The 20467-nt window shown below is 35.3% G+C and overlaps 1 protein-coding gene across 3 annotated transcripts in view; it reads left to right on the plus strand.

Annotated features, from left to right (window-relative positions):
* The window catches only part of LOC134744624 (serum response factor homolog), a 278373-nt gene extending 258359 nt beyond the window's left edge, over window positions 1-20014 (plus strand). For 2 of the 3 annotated variants that reach the window (XM_063678502.1, XM_063678504.1), the window contains 4 exons: window positions 15421-15557; window positions 15947-16185; window positions 16434-16577; window positions 17141-20014. In XM_063678502.1, coding sequence (XP_063534572.1) covers window positions 15421-15557; window positions 15947-16185; window positions 16434-16576 — 519 coding nt within the window. In that variant the 3' untranslated portion in view covers window position 16577; window positions 17141-20014. Of the gene's footprint in view, window positions 1-15420; window positions 15558-15946; window positions 16186-16433; window positions 16578-16747; window positions 16766-17140 lie in introns of those variants that run through there. The other variant, XM_063678503.1, reaches the window with a different exon arrangement.
* The last annotated feature ends 453 nt before the right edge of the window (window positions 20015-20467 follow it).

The raw sequence follows: 20467 nt of genomic DNA on the forward strand, positions 1-20467 counted from the left end.
TTTATTTATTTATTACAATTTACTAGTGACAATCTAAGACCACCCACAATGCAAAGCTAACTGACCGTCAGCTTAACAAAAACTCTAATTATTCTCTGAGATCCCGAAGCCAGTGTGAAGAACAAATTTATCGGCCCAAAACGTTACAAAATGGTTTGTTAACATATAATTAGCACATTCATCGCGCGTCGTAAATCGTATGAACATTGCACCTCACAATTCAGTTAATAAAGGTATGTTGATACAATGGGGCTCGAAAGCTGAAGCTGAAGGGAGATAACGAATACTGGTGATGCGTTTGTACTCTTTATGTGCTAAGCATAAAATAAGTTTCCTCTTCAGCCGTTGCTTGATGTGGGTACTGGTTTGGAAACGAAATATGTGGGTTTAACTATTTAATACAGTGTTAGTCTATATTTGTCATACAAAACGGTGTTAATAGGTACTACCATATCAAAACAAATACTATAATTATATGACGTGAAAACCCTAACAGCCTTAAGTATGCTTATGCACTTTTGTCTTTTGTCCAATATGTAGAGCGTTCGCGTTTGTGTTATGTCTATTTTTTCATGGGATTTTGAACAGAGCGCCAAGCGGTACGTTTTGGAAACTCAATATCCCATACAAAATGATACTTAACGCAAACGCGTACCTTAGGTCATGCTATCGAATGAAATTTACACTAGGGGTGCCTACAGAAACTGACAGACCTGTTAATATTTATTTTGATTTGTCTTGTTAAGTAGTCACACAATATACTCGTATATAAATTATGAACGGAAATAGAAGTCATATACTAAAGAAAAATTGCCGAGGCCGCACGCTGGTTGGATTCCGACCTCGGTCACAAGAAGGCTTGGTCCCTTTTTTAGGGTTCCGTATACAAAGGCTAAAAACGGGACCCTATTAGTAATACTCCACTTTCTGTCTGTCTGTCTGTCTGTTACCAGGCCGTATCTCATGAACCGTGATAGGCTGATAGCTAGACAGTTGAAATTTTCACAGATGATGTATTTCTGTTGCAGCTATAAGAACAAATACTATAAAGTACGGAACCCTCGGTGGGCGAGTCCGACTCGCACTTGTCCGGTTGTTTCTTTAGTATATATTTAACATCTATTTTTGTTGACAGACACTTCGCCTTTCCATTAAGCGCGATACAATACATCGCACTCATCATTTGTTTTCCTTTTATCGGCTCCATTACCACCCAGACTATCCAATCAATTGCCTTGAATAAATTGGGACCTTGCAACTGCAAACTACAATTAGTTTCTGCCGGGAATTTCTCCAACTTCGCCTGAACTTCGATTTATTAGACTCCAACGTCTCTTCCAATTGAATGTAGATAGCTGTTTATATTATTACAAGTTCGAGAGTTTAAGCATTCTTTGTTTAAATTAAATTCCCGTTGTCATCTTAAGGAAACGAAGTCTTTTCTTCTAATTAGCTTTGACAATACCGAGAGCAACGTTTCTCAACCTTTGTTTGCGCGAAAAATGAAAGATTAATATTATATGATTCGCTTGACTTCTTTCACTGACAAATAAAATTAAGGAATTAAATCGCTTTTCATGATTTCCTTGCAAGCTGTATAAATTCTCGAAAATCTCGCCCTACTTGCTAAAAAGTCTAAAAGGAAAATATAAACCTGTCATTAGATGTGTTATTTGTAATTCCATGTTTTAAGTTAGTCCGAATTATTAAATTATAATTACAAGCGCAAAAGCGCGGCACCGATTAAAAAGTAATCTACTAAATCTTAACCACTACATCATTACTACAAATATCCTTATTACCAGCGATATCTTGTCGCGCGATCGGCCAACGGATCGTCCGACCGATCGGCCGCTATCGGACACGATCGGCGATTGTCTCTTAGCTCTGAGTACGCTCTCGAGGCCGATTCCGTTTTATATTTTTGATAATATGGGTCATTGTATTTAAAGTTGTACTTAGGTCACTTTTTTAAATTTGGGATTTTTTTCGTTATATCTGCCTAGAATAGAATGACGAGCTCTTTGGATCCTTAAATAAAAAGAAGTGTCCTAAAATCTATATATATTTTTCGACTCTTCCACTCCGTTACTGCCATACATAATCATAATCAATGAAAAATTGTAACTAATTGTAAATAAAAATCTTGGGACATTTTTTTCTCCTATTGGGATCGAAAGAGCTCGTGATTTAGGAAAAAAAGGTGTAGTGTACAACTTTATATAAAATGGCACACATGGTTTTAATCTTGTTTTGACTTGGAGTCATGTCGACGACAACAACGTACAAGGTGCAAAGTGCTAAAAGGTTCGAACTACGTCAGCTGTAGCATAATGATCTAGAAGTCGAAACCTATCGCCTGGTATAAGAATTTTCTTAAAATGTCACTTAGTATAGATTTTTAAATGACGCATACAGTGCCATCTGAGTCGAAAATCTGTATACTAACACGAACACCATTCCAAGTGCCACATCGAATCGTACGCGATGAATGCCATCTCACTCACTCGCGCGTACGGAGCGCTATTTACCACATCGCACTCAGTTCGCGGCGGACCGGCTAGTCAACGGTTGTGAATGCTTCGATCGTTTTCTAGAGAATATTAACATGTTATTACGTTAATTTTGTCCTAATTTTGAGTTTTTGTAAGAATTTTGTTGAATTCATTCGATCGATCAATTTACTACAAATATAAAGTTTGTTAATCATGACGGAGAAACGTGCGAGATGGTTGGAATCATTAAAATCAGGAGCAAAAAGATCGGGTACGGATTACATCAAAACAGAACTAAATAAATCGACCACAATAAAATGGAGGTATGTAATATTTATTTACATTTTCTTTATATTTTTATGTTTTTACGTTTAAAAATGTGTAAAGTGTTCGATGTGACATATAGAACTACATACGCGAAAAGTATTATTTAAGAGAACTACGCACGCAGGACTATCTGCCACTTAGAACTGTTTACGCCATTTAATCAGTCACTTAGAACTATTTACCTTTTTTTTATTTGTTTTTGAACACACTCAAAATAGTCATATCTTTCATTGCAAGTGCTAATTTAAATAATAAAAAGCTTAAGCGTAGTATTATGTTATAATGCTATGCTATGTGTAATAAAATAACTATCCTAGATGAAGGTTTTATACGGGCAGTTTTGTTGTACCTATAGCTAATCCTTATTTTGATCACTGTTTACATTGCACCACTAATATAGCTTTACGTATGAATATATGCACATAATGTTAAAGCTTAATCTATGTTGCTTTTAATATGCATGGTAGGTATTTGACTTTCAGAGTCACCACTAAGGATGGACGAAGCATCATGCGAGGAATTATATTTATAAAAACAAAAAACATTGTCACCCCAGTTAGCAAATACAGTTCCAGACAGGCAAGACAACCAAAACTTTGATTGTATGAATAATTTTGAAAATATTAGAGATCCTTCTTTGAATGTCACGAATTATGTATTGTGGCTTGGCCGTTTCGCTACCGTCACATGGACGGAAGGTGAAAAATTTATTCATTATTCTTTATTATACAATAGTTCTTGTAGTAACGAAACTAAAAATTTGACTAAGATGTAGAGCCCTAACTACAAGTAGGTCTACCCACAAGTAGTTAGAAGCTTGGCTCTACAAGAGATCTGATATTAAGTTTTTGACAGTGCGAGCCTAATGGTTTCTTTCATCTTGGCAACATTTTACATGAAAATGTTTTTGGTGGGATTTCACTTCTATTTGTAAGTTGCGTATGACAATTTTCCATTCCCTAATTTAAAGGATTGGGAGTAATTTACTATTAAAAATCCTGAAATACGTATCTGAAGGCATATTTTCCACAATCTGCTTTTTACTGATTCCCCATACAAACTTCAGCCCCCTTTTTTCCCGTAACGCTCTTTTCCACCCCCTTACGGGGTGATTTGAGGGTTGAAAACTATTACTACAAAATGCTACCCCCCTTTTCACCCCTTAGGGGCTAAAAATTTCAAGTTTTTGAATTTTTCTGTTGTTTGTGTACTAAGACTATGTTATATACCAAATTTCAGCTTCCTAGGATTTCGGGAAGGACCCTAAATGTTTTGATGATCATCAGTGAGTGAGTGAGTGACGAAATTGTTTTTTTTTTTAGATATGAATAAAATCTATAGTAAATAAGAGTTATGTAATTGAAAGTGTTTATGCTTACTAAGTCTACTAATGACATCATATGCCGAGAATTTTGTTTATCTGGTATAATCTAAACCCAAGTAATGAGGGTTCAAAAAAACGACAACGCGCTTCGAGAAAAGGTAGGTAGTGCGCTTCGCTTTGCTCGTCTTGGCGGGGGCACCGTGACCTGGGTTCTTCGCGAAAATATCTTGATCCTGACGTTTGTTTTTATTTTTATTGTAAGACATTATTCATTTGATTGAATTATGTCTCACAATTGATTGATTCAAAGACTTGTTTGAATACGTAATTTTGTCAGAAAGACTGATAACTCACGTGATATTAAAGAAGATTTATCAATGTGATAGTAAACCCTAAGGTAAATAAGTAAGAACAATGTTTAAAGGTGCTCCTTTTTTCCTGACTAATTCCGTGATGTAGACTGATATGTAAGGTGTTAGTAACAGGTTTACATTTTTATTACATAATATTGAATAAACAACACATCTAATAAATTTTAATAACAACTAATAAACTTTTACTTTTATTTAGTACTTTCTTCATAATTATTAAGTTATAAAACTAATGTCGAATATGATTCTATCTGCAAAATGTGTCAAAATTATAATTATTCAGATTTATATAAAATAATTATGCAACCAAAAATAAAATAAAAAATAGTGCGTTAAAACTATGTTATATAATTTAAAAAAATAATCGAAACAAATGACTTAAATTTGATGATTTACTTCACACATAGAATCTTTTACAGTGAGTCGGACACTTTTTTTACCAAGTATAATATTCTAAGTCCCAGATAGACCTACATACGAAGATTTGATAGAAAATTACAACCAAGTATAATGTTCTAAGTCCCAGATAGACCTGCTTACGTAGTTCTTAAAGAAAATTGAAACCAAGTATAATATTCTAAGTGGTAGATAGAACGGTATACACAACGGTGAGCAAATCGTTATAACTTAATCTAGTGGGCTATCTGCATTTTCTCGAAAAATACCATTAAATTGAGTTATATGAAAATAAAATAAGCAATAAAATAAAATTATAATCATGTGTGCCAAATTTCAGTTTATTATCTTTAACACAAAAAAAATTATAAGGATTCTACTTCTGATTTGCTCTCCTGTAAAGTTGTCATTTTTCAATTAGAATCATATACGTTGTTGTCGTCGATGTCATCAGTTACACACAATCAGTTCGACGTTCGTTCAAATTGTTATATTACAGAATCAGCCGCCACGTTCCGTCACTTCGCGTTGTGAAGTTCGGATTGAATTTGAATTGAAAACGAGCTTTTGTTCCGCTAATTAGAATTTTATTTGGTTTAAGTTAGACGTAATAAGAGGCGACATGATTTTGATTAGAGATGGAAAGTTATTATGACTTATGAATAATACAAATCCATTGAATAACGGAAAAGGACGGGGAGAAATATTAATTTTGAGAAGTTTATTTTTAATTTATTTTCCATGCCTTCTTCGGCAATGTCTTTGAGTTTTAATTAAGTTTAATTATGATAACTGAAATTTTAGTACCCACTTAGCATAAAAGTTTTGGTCATTTTGTCCCCATTTTATTAGTTATGTGATGTTTCATCACATTTTGAATATGTCGTCACATTGAACACACACTGACTTGAAAAATCTATAACTAGTACCTATGTACAGACACATTTTCTCGTCAACTAGCAAAACAAGGATAGGAAGAACAGGGCCATAAAATATAAAAAAGTTTTCTGAGAACAAGACGATTGTAGGCAAATCGGTTATAGTATTAGGTATTATTACTGACCGGTAGATACCCTACGTCTGTTATGTGATTTTTTAACGGTTTCAACATTTTTATAAGCAATATTCCCGAAACGAGAAGAATTTGTGCATAGCACCGGCGGCACGTGCACCGCATGCACTAAATATCCACCTAATTGAGGGTTTTCGACCACAGCCGGCATTCCACAAGATTTATGGCTTACTTGAGATTAAACTTATTTAAAATTGTATTTATTTAAACTTTAACGAAACTGCACTTAGTCGCATACTAATTACATTAAACGATCTTTAATTACGTGTATTTTCTTATGTTAAGAGAGTTTCAATATTGCCATCAGGCAGATATCTCTTACTTACGGATATATATATATATATAAATATTTAAATCCTGAAAAAATGTGGTAACTGAAAATGGAATTGGAAATAGGCATAAGTACAGCTATGAAACAAAGTGACAGGTCGACAGAGTTTTCATTTTAAAAAAACCGGCCAAGTGCGAGTCGGACTCGCGTTCCAAGGGTTCCGTACATTACACAATTTAAACAATGTATTTTTATGTAAAATGTGAGTGAAATGTCTTTAAAAAACCCTTAGGGGTCGGATCAAAAGTAATTAAGTCCGACTCACGCTTGACTGCAATTTCTAATAGGTTTTCCTGTAATCTATAGGTAAAGATCTATTTTGTGTATTTTTTTCAAAATTTTAGAACCAGTAGTTTCGGAGATAAAGGGGGGGGAATGGTAATTTTTTGCCTATTTTCTGGAATAACTTCGAAATTGTTTATCCTAAAATTATAAAAAAAAATATTTGAGATTCTTACAATGAGCTCTTTCATTTGATATATAACACGATATAGTTTGAAAAATTTTATTTTTTAATTTTCTCATTTACCCTCCAAAAGTGGCCCCCATGTTTCAAAATAATTTGTTTACGTTACATGTCCGCCTTTGGGTCACAAACTTACATATATGTACCAAATTTCAACTTAATTGGTCCAGTAGTTTCGGAGAAAATAGGCCGTGACAGACGGACAGACAGACAGACAGACGCCCGAGTGATCCTATAAGGGTTCCGTTTTTTACTTTTGAGGTACGGAACCCTAACAAAGGACGATAAATACAATGATTAACTTTACTGTTAAGAATAAAATAAAATAAATACGAGTACGTAGGCTTAAAAATGTTGTTTGCCATCAATTTAAAACTTTACTTTGTAACTAACTTGGCAATTGTGCATTTAAGCAGGTACTCTAAGGTACAATTATCGTAGTGAGATTTATGACTTCGCTTAAGTACGCAGTAAGCAATATTTCCAAGCAACTGTGATAAACAAAATCAACTACATAAATGACTTAACTAGATTGGAACCTGAAAATTCAGCACGCATCCTCACTCCGTTAAATCCAACAGCCGGCAACATCGTCAACACGGTGCAAAGTGTCAACATACAAAGTATATTTTGCGAGCTGCTGTAAAATTACTACGCTTCACGCTTTATGTGGGGATGGTGTTGTGCAACAGTGTTTTTTTACAATTGAACGTGAATAGTAAAAATATAACGTTTAAATATTAATTAATATTGATAACTCAATAATTCAATTCCATCACATTTTTATGTTCTTATTATATTTTAATCAAGTTACAATAATCCTGATTTTAAGGCACGACTAAATTTATTGAAAAATTTAAAACTGTGCGTATTTAACTAGAGTAGATTGTGAAAAATACAAAAACCAGACGATACAAAGACCAAATGCACAGGTCAATGGTGCAGTAAATTCAGTTAGTTAGCTTGTGTGCTAACTAGGTGTTTAGAAGCCAGACATTATATATGATGTCAAATAATACTGCGATCTTCGTTAGTTATTTTTTACCATGACAGCTTTAATATTAACGAAAATTTTTATTTGTAAATATGCGACAATTATACAAAAAAAAACATAAACACCAAAAATTCCCACAATATTGCCATTTCAACATAATGCTGGTGATTTCCAGCGCTGCTTTTCTGATAAAACCATCAGGTGAAAAAGTTCACAGAAATGTTGCATAACACCATCCACTTCCGGCTTCGTCACGAGGCGTTTACGGAGCGGACTGCGGGTACTTCGTCCTAAAACAGACAAAACATACCGATAGCAGTTGTGGACATTTCTAGTGTACGGTCTACAAAAATAGTACAGACTGTAAAATTTATACGCGAGCGAGCACGACAATATAACTCGTCACAGTTTGTTTCAATTTTAATTATATAGTTGGTCAAACCAATTTGGCATTACCTTAATAAGAACCGAAGATAACTATACTCATGCTTTTCTTTTGGGTGTTAGTACTGGTGTAAGACAAAGATAGTATTATTATATCTGTCTATGTTTGAAATGAGACAGTACTTTGACAAACTATAGATAATAATATAACACTTTATCTTTCTTTTATACGTAGGTAGACATGCAACATTGTTACGAATCATCTTTTTATATTTAATAAAATACCGGGTGTTTAATCTAAAGGGGTCAGCTAATTTTGTTTTAAGGAACCACGAGGCTGATTTTAACCTCGTGCCTATACATTTGTCCTACCCATAGGAGAGGACATAGAGCACCTTTATGTAGCTACAGTAAACTACAGAGATAACTGACGCCCCCCCCCTCCCTTTCATAGAAACTTGTTTGCAGGGGGAGTCAGTTATCTCTGCAGCTGTACGTGGTGGTGGTGGTACGTTATAAGATACTATCATAGTTAATATATAATGTTTGCGCCTTGGTATATTTGAACGTAGTTAAATGCAACTATATAACTGTATACCGGGTGTGGCCTGTAACACGAGCAAAAAATTAAACTACCTATAGGCTGTGGTCCTCACACTGACCAATATTTGTTCAGTGACATTTAAATATAACTTAAATTTTGCATATTACAACACTTTAAAGCTTATTCTAAGACGCTATGTATTACGAATTTTGTTATGTTTAATTTAAAGCGTGAGAAGCAACGCCAAACACACCGATGACAGCGTACGTTGAAGATAATATTTAATTTGTATGAAAAATAGGAAAAATAAGACTTCATAATTTTTAAAAGTTATTGAATAAGCGTGTTATTGTTTGAGGAGTATAATTTATGTTTAAATTATTTGCACGTGTTACAGGCCACACCCGGTATATATAAATAATCATGGCCCATTATGGTTCTATTAAAAGTTGTATCTAAAGTTAAATTTAACTTATACTAATATTGTCTTCGGTTACCGCGATAGTTACTCATGAAATAAAACTATGAAAACGGATTATATCGCGTATATTGATTGTATTGCGTTTTTTTTTATTTCTTAACTTATACTAATTTATACTTTCACGATTTTGTGCTCATTATTTTTACTTAATTATTATTGTACGTTGTGGTTATGAATAAAGATCTATCTATCTATTTACGTACATAATAAATAGTTAATATAAATAAAAAATTAATACATGAACTTAAGTGTACGTGATCACATTGTGTAGTCAAAATAATAAACAATTTAGCTCCCTCTGCTAACTCTACAACTTATCAGATGTACAGAATAAAGGCGAATGCGTTAAACGGTAGTTAGTTAGCCGCAATTATTATTTAGTACCGTCGGCATATAAAGGGTACGCCCACGCGCTATTGTGCTGTCTAACTGTACCCGGGTAATTTTTGTGACAGTGAAAGCAGTGTTTTGTGGAATGGGGAAGAGAGATATATTTTTGTGCGCGTGACAAAGTACATATACTGAGTGACGTATTAAGATTGAGAAGGGATTCACACAGGCGTCGAATAAGAGAAGGGCACGCAAAGCTCGTCGCGAGAATCAGTGTGGCACTGCGGAGCCGAATATTGCTTCTGATTAATTTTGTATGTACAAAAAAAATATTACAACTTCCCGCTTTTATTTGCATTACAAGTTCTTACAACTAGTACTAGACATAGATATGAGTTACTTGAATATTCATGGTCAATATGTCCATGTAATTTTAGAAAGTCGTTGTAAAATGGGTGTAACTTTGATTCTATGGCAGCCAGCGACTAGGTTCGTGTGACTATTAAGAATCATTTGGCGACATGTCTGGCCTAGTGGGTAGTGACCCTGCTTATGAAGCCGTTGGTGCTGGGTTCAAATCTTGGTAAGGGCATTTATTCGTGTGATAATCATGGATATTTGTTGCTGGGTGTTTTCTATGTATATAAATGCTATGTAAATACGTATATATTATATATGTCTAGATGACTATATATTTGCTACACTATCGCACTGGGCAACTGTTATGAGAGCTGTACCGTTATCACTACATAGTATAAAACAAAGTCGCTTCATGCTGTCTGTCTGTCCCTATGTATGCTTAAATCTTTAAAACTGCGCAACGGATTTTGATGCGTTTTTTTTAATAGATAGAGTGATTAAAGAGGAAGGTTTATATGTATATCATCATTGCACCCGTTGGAAGCCGGGGCGGGTCGCGAGTTATAAATAAATCGTTGTCGAAGTACCCATAACACAAGCCTTATTTAGCTTACCGTGGGACTTAGTCAATTTGTGTAATAATGTCGTATAATATTTATTTATTTCGATATTTTAAGAAGGATCACAACTATTCGAAACAAATAGAAATATATATGAAGACTAAGGACAATAAATTCTAGCAATACCTTTCATTTTATAGACGAATGTCCTCCCTATTCTCTCGTTCCCAGTAAAGGCCCGATCATATCGCCTCCCGCAGAATCATCCGCATTATATTTATTAACAATTGTACCCGCGATGCCACCGCTGATACCAATTAATTACTTCGGTATTATATCACTAGTTGTTTATGCTTTAAATTAAACCTTTGTTGGTTCCGAATAAGTAATCTATTGTTATCAAAGTTAAGCGTAAATACTGATTACGGGATCTGTCACTCTTAATCTAGGTGATAAAGACTTCTCTGTCCGTCTGTCTGTCACCAGGCTGTATCTCATCAACCGTGATAATAGCTAGACAGTTGAAATTTTCACAGATGATGTATTTCTATTGCCGCTATAACAACAAATACTAAAAAGTACGGAACCCTCGGTGGGCGAGTCCGACTCGCACTTGTCCGGTTTTTTTTATATTCCAAATTTCATAGCGATTGATACATTTGGGACATGTCAAAATGTATGTAAAAGTTATGCATGTTTGTTTGAACACAGCTTAATAAAGGTTTTTTGTGTATGACTAGGTATCTTCTTATTATCCTGATGTTCGTAAAGACGAGCACTTTCCCGGTTAAATGTTCCACAATATCCTCGTTATAATTTAATATGGCCGTAAGAGCGTTTTCACATTGTCCGATCCGATATCGGATGTAGAATCCGACATCCGCGTAGTCAGGCCGAGGGGGGCGCGCCCGGGCGCCGTCTAAACCAATTATGATTCTGATTCTGATTTAACGTTCACGCACACTACAAAAAGCATTATGCCTACAAATACGCACACAAACAAATATTATCGGTCCGACAGCTGACGGGGGGCTCCGACATGGCTGAATTTATCGGAAGCGCCTTTCCGATATCGGATGTCGGAAGGCGCCTATGATAAAAACAGCTGCAGGCAAGTGAGTGCGATTGGCATTAAGTCCGCCTTTTTTGCGTTATTTGTCGTTTTTTTTTAAAGATGACCGCGATTGACCACGATCCCACCTGTAGATCCTTTTTTAGTAATAATGATTTATTAAATGCATAATATATACAGAAAAACACATCTTACATTTTACTGCCTTCCTACATCCGATATCAGATCTGACAATGTGAAAACGCTCTAACGCGGAGTGGGAAGCGGTCGTAAACCGGGGGACACATTTTTCGCTAAAACGCGAAGAGCCTTTAGTTTGCAACACCTGCGTGTCACGGGTTAAGGTGTGTTGTAGATGACAAATACGTACAACACATTTTTGTTATTCAACTGCCCGACTTTAAATGTAATAAAAACAAAAACTGACACTCAATTTTGATGCAATAGGTGAATTGGTTTTCAAATAGAAAATAGCCTATGAACAATCTTTAACTTACTGAACATAATAGAAATACATGGTCAAACTTTCAGCCACATCGTAGACAACTGTGAAAACTAGACCTATTAAAATAATTACGATAAACGGCGCGATTCAAGAAATGAATTAGATTTTCACTAGATACGAAATAGTAAAGATATGTGACGTCCCACGGGTAAAGGTATTACTTTATGGCGGTTGGCGCTTACGCTATTATTAACGCCGCTCCAATTATTTAATATTGGATGGCACTTACGTTGCATAGCGCCGCAATAATTTGCGGTTGCGTGAGATTGTGGTCAAATGCTTACTTTTACCCAATTTTAAGAATATATATCTAGCATGAACTAAAAACATATATTTATCTATTAAGCAGGAACTGCAGCATTGTGATATTTTTCTCTCGTGCATCTACACCGCACCTTAACACAAGAATAGCGCCGTGATACAAACGGGAGAGCTCCGCAGGGACGCCATAATTTGCCCGCTCCGGCTTTATTCTATTACCCTCTTTGGTCACTAGCTGAGTTTCATTTTTTGCAAATAAATAAACAAAGATTAACTTCCCTTTGTTTATTTATTTATTTCAAATTATTTTATCATTGTTGTATACCGATTACCGAGGTTCTGAGAATAAAGTAATGATAATATTTCTAAAAATTAATTAGTATTATTAGTAGGTAGGTAAAAGGGTCAAAGTCTGTCAAAAATCATTTTTTTCGTTAGTCCGACTGTAGTTGCGTACATCACACAGATTTTTTTTATCTTAAAGCTGGACATTATACATCCCTTATGTGTGTTTAATCTTATATTAGCCACTTCATACATACTTCTATCGGAACTTCGTTTTAGACAAAAAGTTCGGAACCTCGGAAAAAAAAACTAAAAAACTTTCTATCATGTCATAATATTGTTTCCTTTATTGAGGTTAAAGGATGCATTGGTATTTAATAACAAAAAAAATTTATCTACCACGAAAATAAATAATACCATACAGCTTTCCGATAAAAATCCTTAATACAGCTTCGCCTTTCACTGCTACACTACACCTGAAGTAATTAAGGTTTAACGTTGTGCAGCGGCCAAGTTCGCAAGTTTTAAGCAACATGCTCACGGCCATGCGCTTTACGTGGTGTCGGTTGGCTGTTTAACAAAAAGTTTTGTACTCGACTGTACGAGTTTCTAGTATAGTTAGAACTCTAGATTTTTAACAAATACCTCTATATGAGATTCGACTTATTACTAAAAACCTCCCTATTTACCTTTCATTTTTTAGATTTGGGATTTCTGCATAAAATTACGAGTTCTTTTGACTTTTAATAAATACAATATATCAAATTTTTGTACTGAGCCCTTTTAACATATACAGCTGCAGCAGTCAGCTGCAGAGATAGTTGACCCCCCATGCAAACTTTCTGTGTAGGAGGGTCAGTTATCTCTGCAGCTGTCTGTACATATCTTGCATGACAGTAATTAATTGACGGTACGAAAAATGTATAGTTTTGGGAGACCTTTATCAAAATGTATAGTAAAAATTTGATCCATTTGTAAGTTTTTTTTTTCAATATAAATATTTATTTATTCTATGTATTCTAAGTATTTACTTAGAATAAATTTAAGTGGAAAAAATACTGCCTTGGATGAGACTTGAACCGGCCTCTGGATCGATACTCCAGCGCTTGCCAATTCATGACCAGCCGGTCTAGCCAAGGTGACAATCGCTATCGCTACGACAACGAAACGTTGTATCTCTCTATCACTCTTCCATATTAGTGCGACAGTGACCGTTGTGTTTCGATCGCTACGTAGCGTAAGCGATTGGCTTATTGGCTACGCAGCCAGGTCTTTGTGGCTCAGTTGGCAAGCGCTGGAGTATCGATCCAGAGTCTAACCCAAGGCAGTAAATTCTAAGCTTAATATCGCAGACGTTTCTGCTTGTTAAAAATAAAAATAAAAGTGTGTGCGTGTAATCTTTACGCGCGATTGAAGTAAAACTTCTTTGACGATGATGTTTATCGCTATGTTGGCACTTTGACGTGTGTCCTATTGTGCGTGTGTCACTACTGAGCGTTACTTCCATCACAAAAAATATCTGAGTTACCCGCTAGTCGCGCCTACAGAAGTTTTACTTCAATAAAAGTGACGTTTACAATCAAAAGGTTTATTGTCGCTTACCACAAGCTTGTATCTTCATACGAAAAACCTGCTAGAGCGTCCTTATGGCAAGCGATAGTGTTGTACCTTTTGCTTGAAAACGACACAAATACTTATGCATGAGTAGCGAAGTCGATGAGGGTAGTGAATAGCCACCCTGAAACTTTTGCCACCTATAAATTGGCTCTAAAACTCAAAGTGAGTTAGCGGTTTCAGTAAATTGTAGTGACAAGCTTCATGCTCTTAGTAAAGGCGGTGGTTTTTAGGGTTCCGTACCTAAAGGGTAAAAACGGGACCCTATTACTAAGACTTCACTGTCCGTGTGTCTGTCGGTCACCAGGCTGTATCTCATGAACCGTAATATATTTCTGTTGCCGCTATAATAACAAATACTAAAAAATTAATTTATACGGAACCCTCGGTGGGCGAATCCGACTCGCACTTGTCCGTTGTTTTGTTATTTGTGGTGTTTACAGTCTTTCAAATTTTCATCTCCCTTGTTCTGATTTTTTTATTATATTTTTCACATATTTTCTATTTTAGAACACGAAAGTTTTATGGTATTTTTTGAATTTTTAAGCGCTTGGCTTGGGGATATTTTTTATATTTTATTGACACTTCCGAGAATTTTGTACAGTTCTTACAGTGTTATGTAATGCACTTTTTTTATAAATCAGGACATGATTGAGGTCAAAGTAATAAAGCGCGTGTACGCTCGAATAATGACCGTTTACATATTTTAAATTAAGCATTGATTAGCTTAAGCGCCCCAAAATCAATGATAACTTGATAACCCAAAATTTAAATAATAATATGAAGTCAGGAAGCAGCCAAGACATACATATTTATTATTTCTTACAAACACTTAAAAAAATTTGAAAGTACGAGGTTTTTCAATAAAATTAATACCTACAATAAGTAAAGCACAAACTAGGCTACGCCTGTCACTTAGCCTTCTAAGATGCAATTGATGATGATATTACATAATTATAATTCCGGAGTAAGATCTGGAGTGGGCCGGTCCAAAGACAACCTTCTGAAATAGGGAATCAACCCGGGACAAAGTGCGCGATGCGAATGTGGCGACCTACAAACAACGCAACATATGATGCAGTGTTCCCTGTGTCCAACTGCGTGCACTACAGAAGACCTCATAAGAGCTACCCACCGGGGATTAGAGGTGGCAAGATATTGGCAGAATATTATTTAGTTACGATCCCTTCACACGATAATAAGAAGTACTTATAATCAAAATTAACATTTTTTTCTCATTCTTTACAGGACGAGCCACCGTCATCTGGTGATAGCGGCGACGAAAGCGGCAGCGATCCCGAGTCTCCAAGCGACAAGCTCAACCAAGCGGCTTTTAAACAGGAGTGGGCTTGCAACAGCAATACTGAACGGGAAGGCGGTAGCAGGTGAGTTAACTTAAGCTCAGAGTTCATATTCATTAAATTATACGTTGTTGAACGGTAACTTTCACAATAAACATTCACCCCGCTATCATATTTGTCCTCGTAATGAATTCCTCTAGCGAACCCTCCCTGTTTCTGTTTAATAATCCTGATCTGATCCATCTTATTAGTGACCTGTTTTATGTTCTTCTTGTTGTAAAACTATTGAGTATATCCATAGACAAAACCTCTCGGATGTCTCTGGATCAGGATCCATACTTCTCGTATTGATTATTCCTAGAATGTGACAAAAAGTTTGCTACATACCTATAATTTTTGATATGCGAAAAAGCAGCATAAATTTTGACTTCTGAAAACGTTTGTCGAACTTACTAAAAAAACTTATTCCACAGGGAACCACAAGCGTCCACATCATCGATCACTCAAGAAGCAGACAGCAGTAAAACCAGTCAACCACCTATGCCAAAGATCTTGCCAAAGATAGACTTGCCCGGAGGCGCCATGCTGTACCCAGGGATGTTAGCTGGAGTGGGACTTGACGGGCTGGGTTCGAACCTGAGCCTCGGTAACTTGGCCATGGGGTACCCGCACAGTTTTATACTGGGGCTTGCTAACCAGGGACAAGAGGGTGGTAAGTAATACCTATGTAACAATTATTTTGAAACCGCTGAGAACTTTTTCCTTAAATTGACGTAACATTAACATGGCAGCAACAATATTGTTTTATACATGGTGGTCACTGGTCATTACAAGCATAACCCTTAACAATATTTGCAATCTGACTCTGATCTGATTTTACTTACATATTATTTAATGGGAACTTATACGAATAGGTACCATTTTTTTCTCATTAATTACTTTGATTTATCTTTATTCCAGCGTCATCATCAAACCAGCCTCAGTTCATCACCATCCCGTTGTCAATGGCGATGGGCAATCCGCAGGCTCCGAACGGTTGTCCAAGCGCCTCTAGCGATGATAGCAGCGAGCTGCAAGACCTTAGCACTGGTGGGAGGAAGTGAGGTAAGTTCAACTAGATTTAACATTTCAGTCCGTCACCGTCCATATCACACTGCAGACGAAATTAACGCCAGATGAGTACCGGTCGCAATTATGACCATCAAGTAAGAAATCATTTCCGTGCGATTGTCAATGGCAATGGGAAATCCGCAGGTTTGGTGGGAGGAACTGAGGCAAGTTCAAATAGATTTAGCAGTTCAGTTCATCACCGTTCATACCACACTGCAGACGAAATTGACGGCAGATAGCTGCCGGTTGCGACTAGGGACATTATCAAGTAATAAATCTTTACCGTGCGATTGTCAATAGCAACGAGCTGCAAGACCTTAGCACTGGCGGGAGCAAGTAAGTTCAACTATATTTAACTGAATTTAAAATCACCACCAGAACTCAGTTTATCATCCTGAGATAAGTTTCAGAGCAGACCCCAGGCTCCCATAAGCCTTGGCGAAAAGTTAGGTTAGGACCACGCTAGGAAGATAATGATGATGTTTCTTAATGAACACAATTTTGCTCAAGATAAAAGTTAATTTGCTATGAGAGTAACATGCATTTTTTTGTTCCAGATGGCGAATAAAAGTGTTAAAGTATTAATAATTGCTACTTATTATTTTCAAACTCAGTATATTCTAAGGAATCTCAGAATATTAGTCTACCAGTACTCAAGTCACTTTATCACGAAAAATGCTAGAAATATCCCGTAAAAATTGCATGTCAGTAATGGCAATAATTACATAATGTTTATATACGCCAAGCTATTATATTATATTTATGTACGAATTAGATTTAAAATGCATTCGTTACGTGTAATATAATCTTTACTTAAACTTGTTTAAAATGATGTACTGTAGGTATCATTGATATGTAACATATTATTATGTAAATGAAACTAACGCAAACCTGGTTTGCAAATTTTGTGCTTTGTACTTTAAGTAACCCAGGGTGTTAAAAAAATACTATTTTTATACAAATCAGTATAAGATAATTTATTATCAAATGCAGTTTTTGGGTTTGTTCAAGTTAACAAAAAGGAAACAAATAAATAAAATACTGGTCTATCCGATGTTTCAAGTACCTATTTTTGACCATACAGCATAACAGCTGCAGTAATGTTTAATTGATGTTTCTGCTCGAATTGTCGAAGTTTGCCGCAGCAGTGCAGCCGGCACCAATATCGCGCCGCATTACTGCAGCAGTAATACTGGGATAGTCTGAATCCGAACGGTACCTTAAGGCATTTCTTGTGGTTTTAATCCCAAGAAAAACAAATATTAAATGAGAGCCAAGTTCAATATTAAGAATATGTGTTGTTGACTCGCCGACAAAAGAATTGATCTATATCTATATGGGTGCCAAGTCCTACGCTGTGTAGAAAATCTGAAATTATTATTATTATTTTATTAGAAAAAGGTAAGCATTTGACCGCAATCACACCTAATGGTAAGTGCCTATGCAGTCTAGGATGGAACATGCTTACAAAAAAGTAAGTTAAAAGTTATTTTAAACCAACAAACCCACGTTTTTGAAAAGTAACATAGACAAATATAGGTCATATGTAAAAACTAGCCAAGACAAATCCTTTATAATTTCAGGATTTTCTTTGGAAATTTTGAATTTTAGACAAGCTAAGGGACTTGAATCAATGTGCCAAATTTTATCTGTGAAGGGGTCAAAACTCAAAAGTAGCTCTAAGTGGTTCGTGTAACGGTTGCTGCGTAGCCAGTTCCTTTTTCTTTGAACTTGGCTGGACACGCTACCGCGTGTCTTGATAGTATAATCAGAAGTAATCGTATCCTGTAAATTAATCATTTCATTTCAATAGAAGTATTGTAATTGGCAGATTGTACAAGAATATGGATATTTATTAATCTGAAATAAATATTATTCATTTATTCATTCAAGTTGTTTATTGATATTAGCAATTTATTGTAATTTACTGTTTTTGTGTAACACTTACAAATATTTATTGAAAATTATTCTGTAACTTATTTTCAAATACGATTCCTATTTTTAGCATTAGGAGTGAATAATTGTGTAACTGCTTCATAAGTTTTTAACCGTTATTGATTGTAAGATAGTTTTGCTCGAATTTATTGTAAGTTTTAAATATTTTGTACCGAATTAAAGTTAAGTTACAAATCCTAAAATAATCATTTACATAAAACCTATAAAATATGCAAAACACATTTCAGTACACTAAGAAATAATTATAGCACATCGTAATATGTTCTGGGGACCTAGACAAGATGATAATCGTATATCGACAAACGCCCGTCAAAAAGGAAAAAATATATCGGGATAACAAATGCAAACGATGATCTCTTGGCTAATGTACCAACTGGATACTCTTTATTTTTGATCCTAGTTTGAATATACTCGTAAAAATCGCATTTATTCGTTACAATATTTAGGTTAACTTCTAAACCGAATACAATTGAATACCGATTATTAAAAGTGCTTTCGGATAATTCTCTAAGGTACCCAGGTACTTGCGGGGAAAGTTATATCGCGGAAGCTGGTATGACGTAATTAATTAATTATGCATCTCAACATAATGCGGTTTACCAAAAACCACAGCTCAAGAATCCACTACACATACTAACACTATTTTTGGAGACCTATTCAGATAGTAATTTCTGATTATCAATTAGTTATCGATGTGATACGCAATTTCTATTTTTTGTCGATTTATTTTTTCATTACATTTTGATAACATTTGTCTGATGAAGAACTCGTCATTCTAGGCCGGATAAATAAGAAATAACTTGGCCCGAAAAAGTTTACGAAAGTACCTAAGTACGAAAGTAAAAGACATGGCGAAATAGCGGTTAATTTTACAAAATTGTGAACTCCTGTCCAAATTTTATCGAAATCTGGCGAAAAAAAATCGACAACAGAATAAAAATCGGTCAGTGTCACAAGCGACGTATTTGCTTGAAAAATTACACTTTTGACACTGACAGATCAAATCTATATGTAGGTAATGAATCGAATTCATATCCTAAAATTAAAATTAGGATACGCCTGTCAGTTGTCAATCACACAATCATATCCATAACCAATAGATAACAAGAAATAACTATATTGATATGCTTCTTGGTTGCGGTTTTCATTAAAAGGAAAAACCTTAAATTAAGCGGAAATCTGTACGCAATACCGCATTTCTTTCGTCACGATGGTCTTTCTAAGACTGTTACTGTATAACAGTAAGTAGGTAATCAAGCTATCTCGACTGTACTTAAATAATCGATACCTATAACACCAATTTCCATCATATGCCCTAAATATACTTTAATTTGGTTATTTTGATAAGGTGATTAAATCGGTATTTAATTATAACTATGTGTTATTAATTTTGCGCGTCAAAGTCATTCTGTTAAGCGCAGATTTCCTATGAATGTTTCTTTTTCTTTTTTTAGTAAATAAAAATATAAAATGTATTATTCGTTTTATTCGTAGCGACTTTTATAGTTACAACCCAAGCTAATAGGTAAATAAAAATTTCCAGAACATATTTTTATTAAAATTAGATATATTTTGTATGGAATAGAATAATTTCAGCGCAAGAAAGGAATTAATACCTAACCCGTTTTCGACCAAATCGGGCATGGTAGTTAAAGTATGGGAGTGCCATTAACAAGTTCCACGCAGCGCAGGCAAAGCTGATGCTTTATGAACGACGGCTGGTCTGACCTTGTGGGTAGTGACCCTGCCTGTGAAGCCGATGGTCCTGGCTTCGAATCCCGGTAAGGGCATTTATTTGTGTGATGAGCACATAGATTTGTTCCTGAGTCTTGGGTGTTTTCTATGTATTTATGTATTTGCATATTATATATATCGTTGTCTCTTGCGCTTACTGTGGGACTTAGTCAATCTGTGTAAGAGAATGTCCT

This window comes from Cydia strobilella, chromosome 10 (genome assembly GCF_947568885.1).
Source record: "Cydia strobilella chromosome 10, ilCydStro3.1, whole genome shotgun sequence".
Lineage (NCBI taxonomy): Eukaryota > Metazoa > Arthropoda > Insecta > Lepidoptera > Tortricidae > Cydia > Cydia strobilella.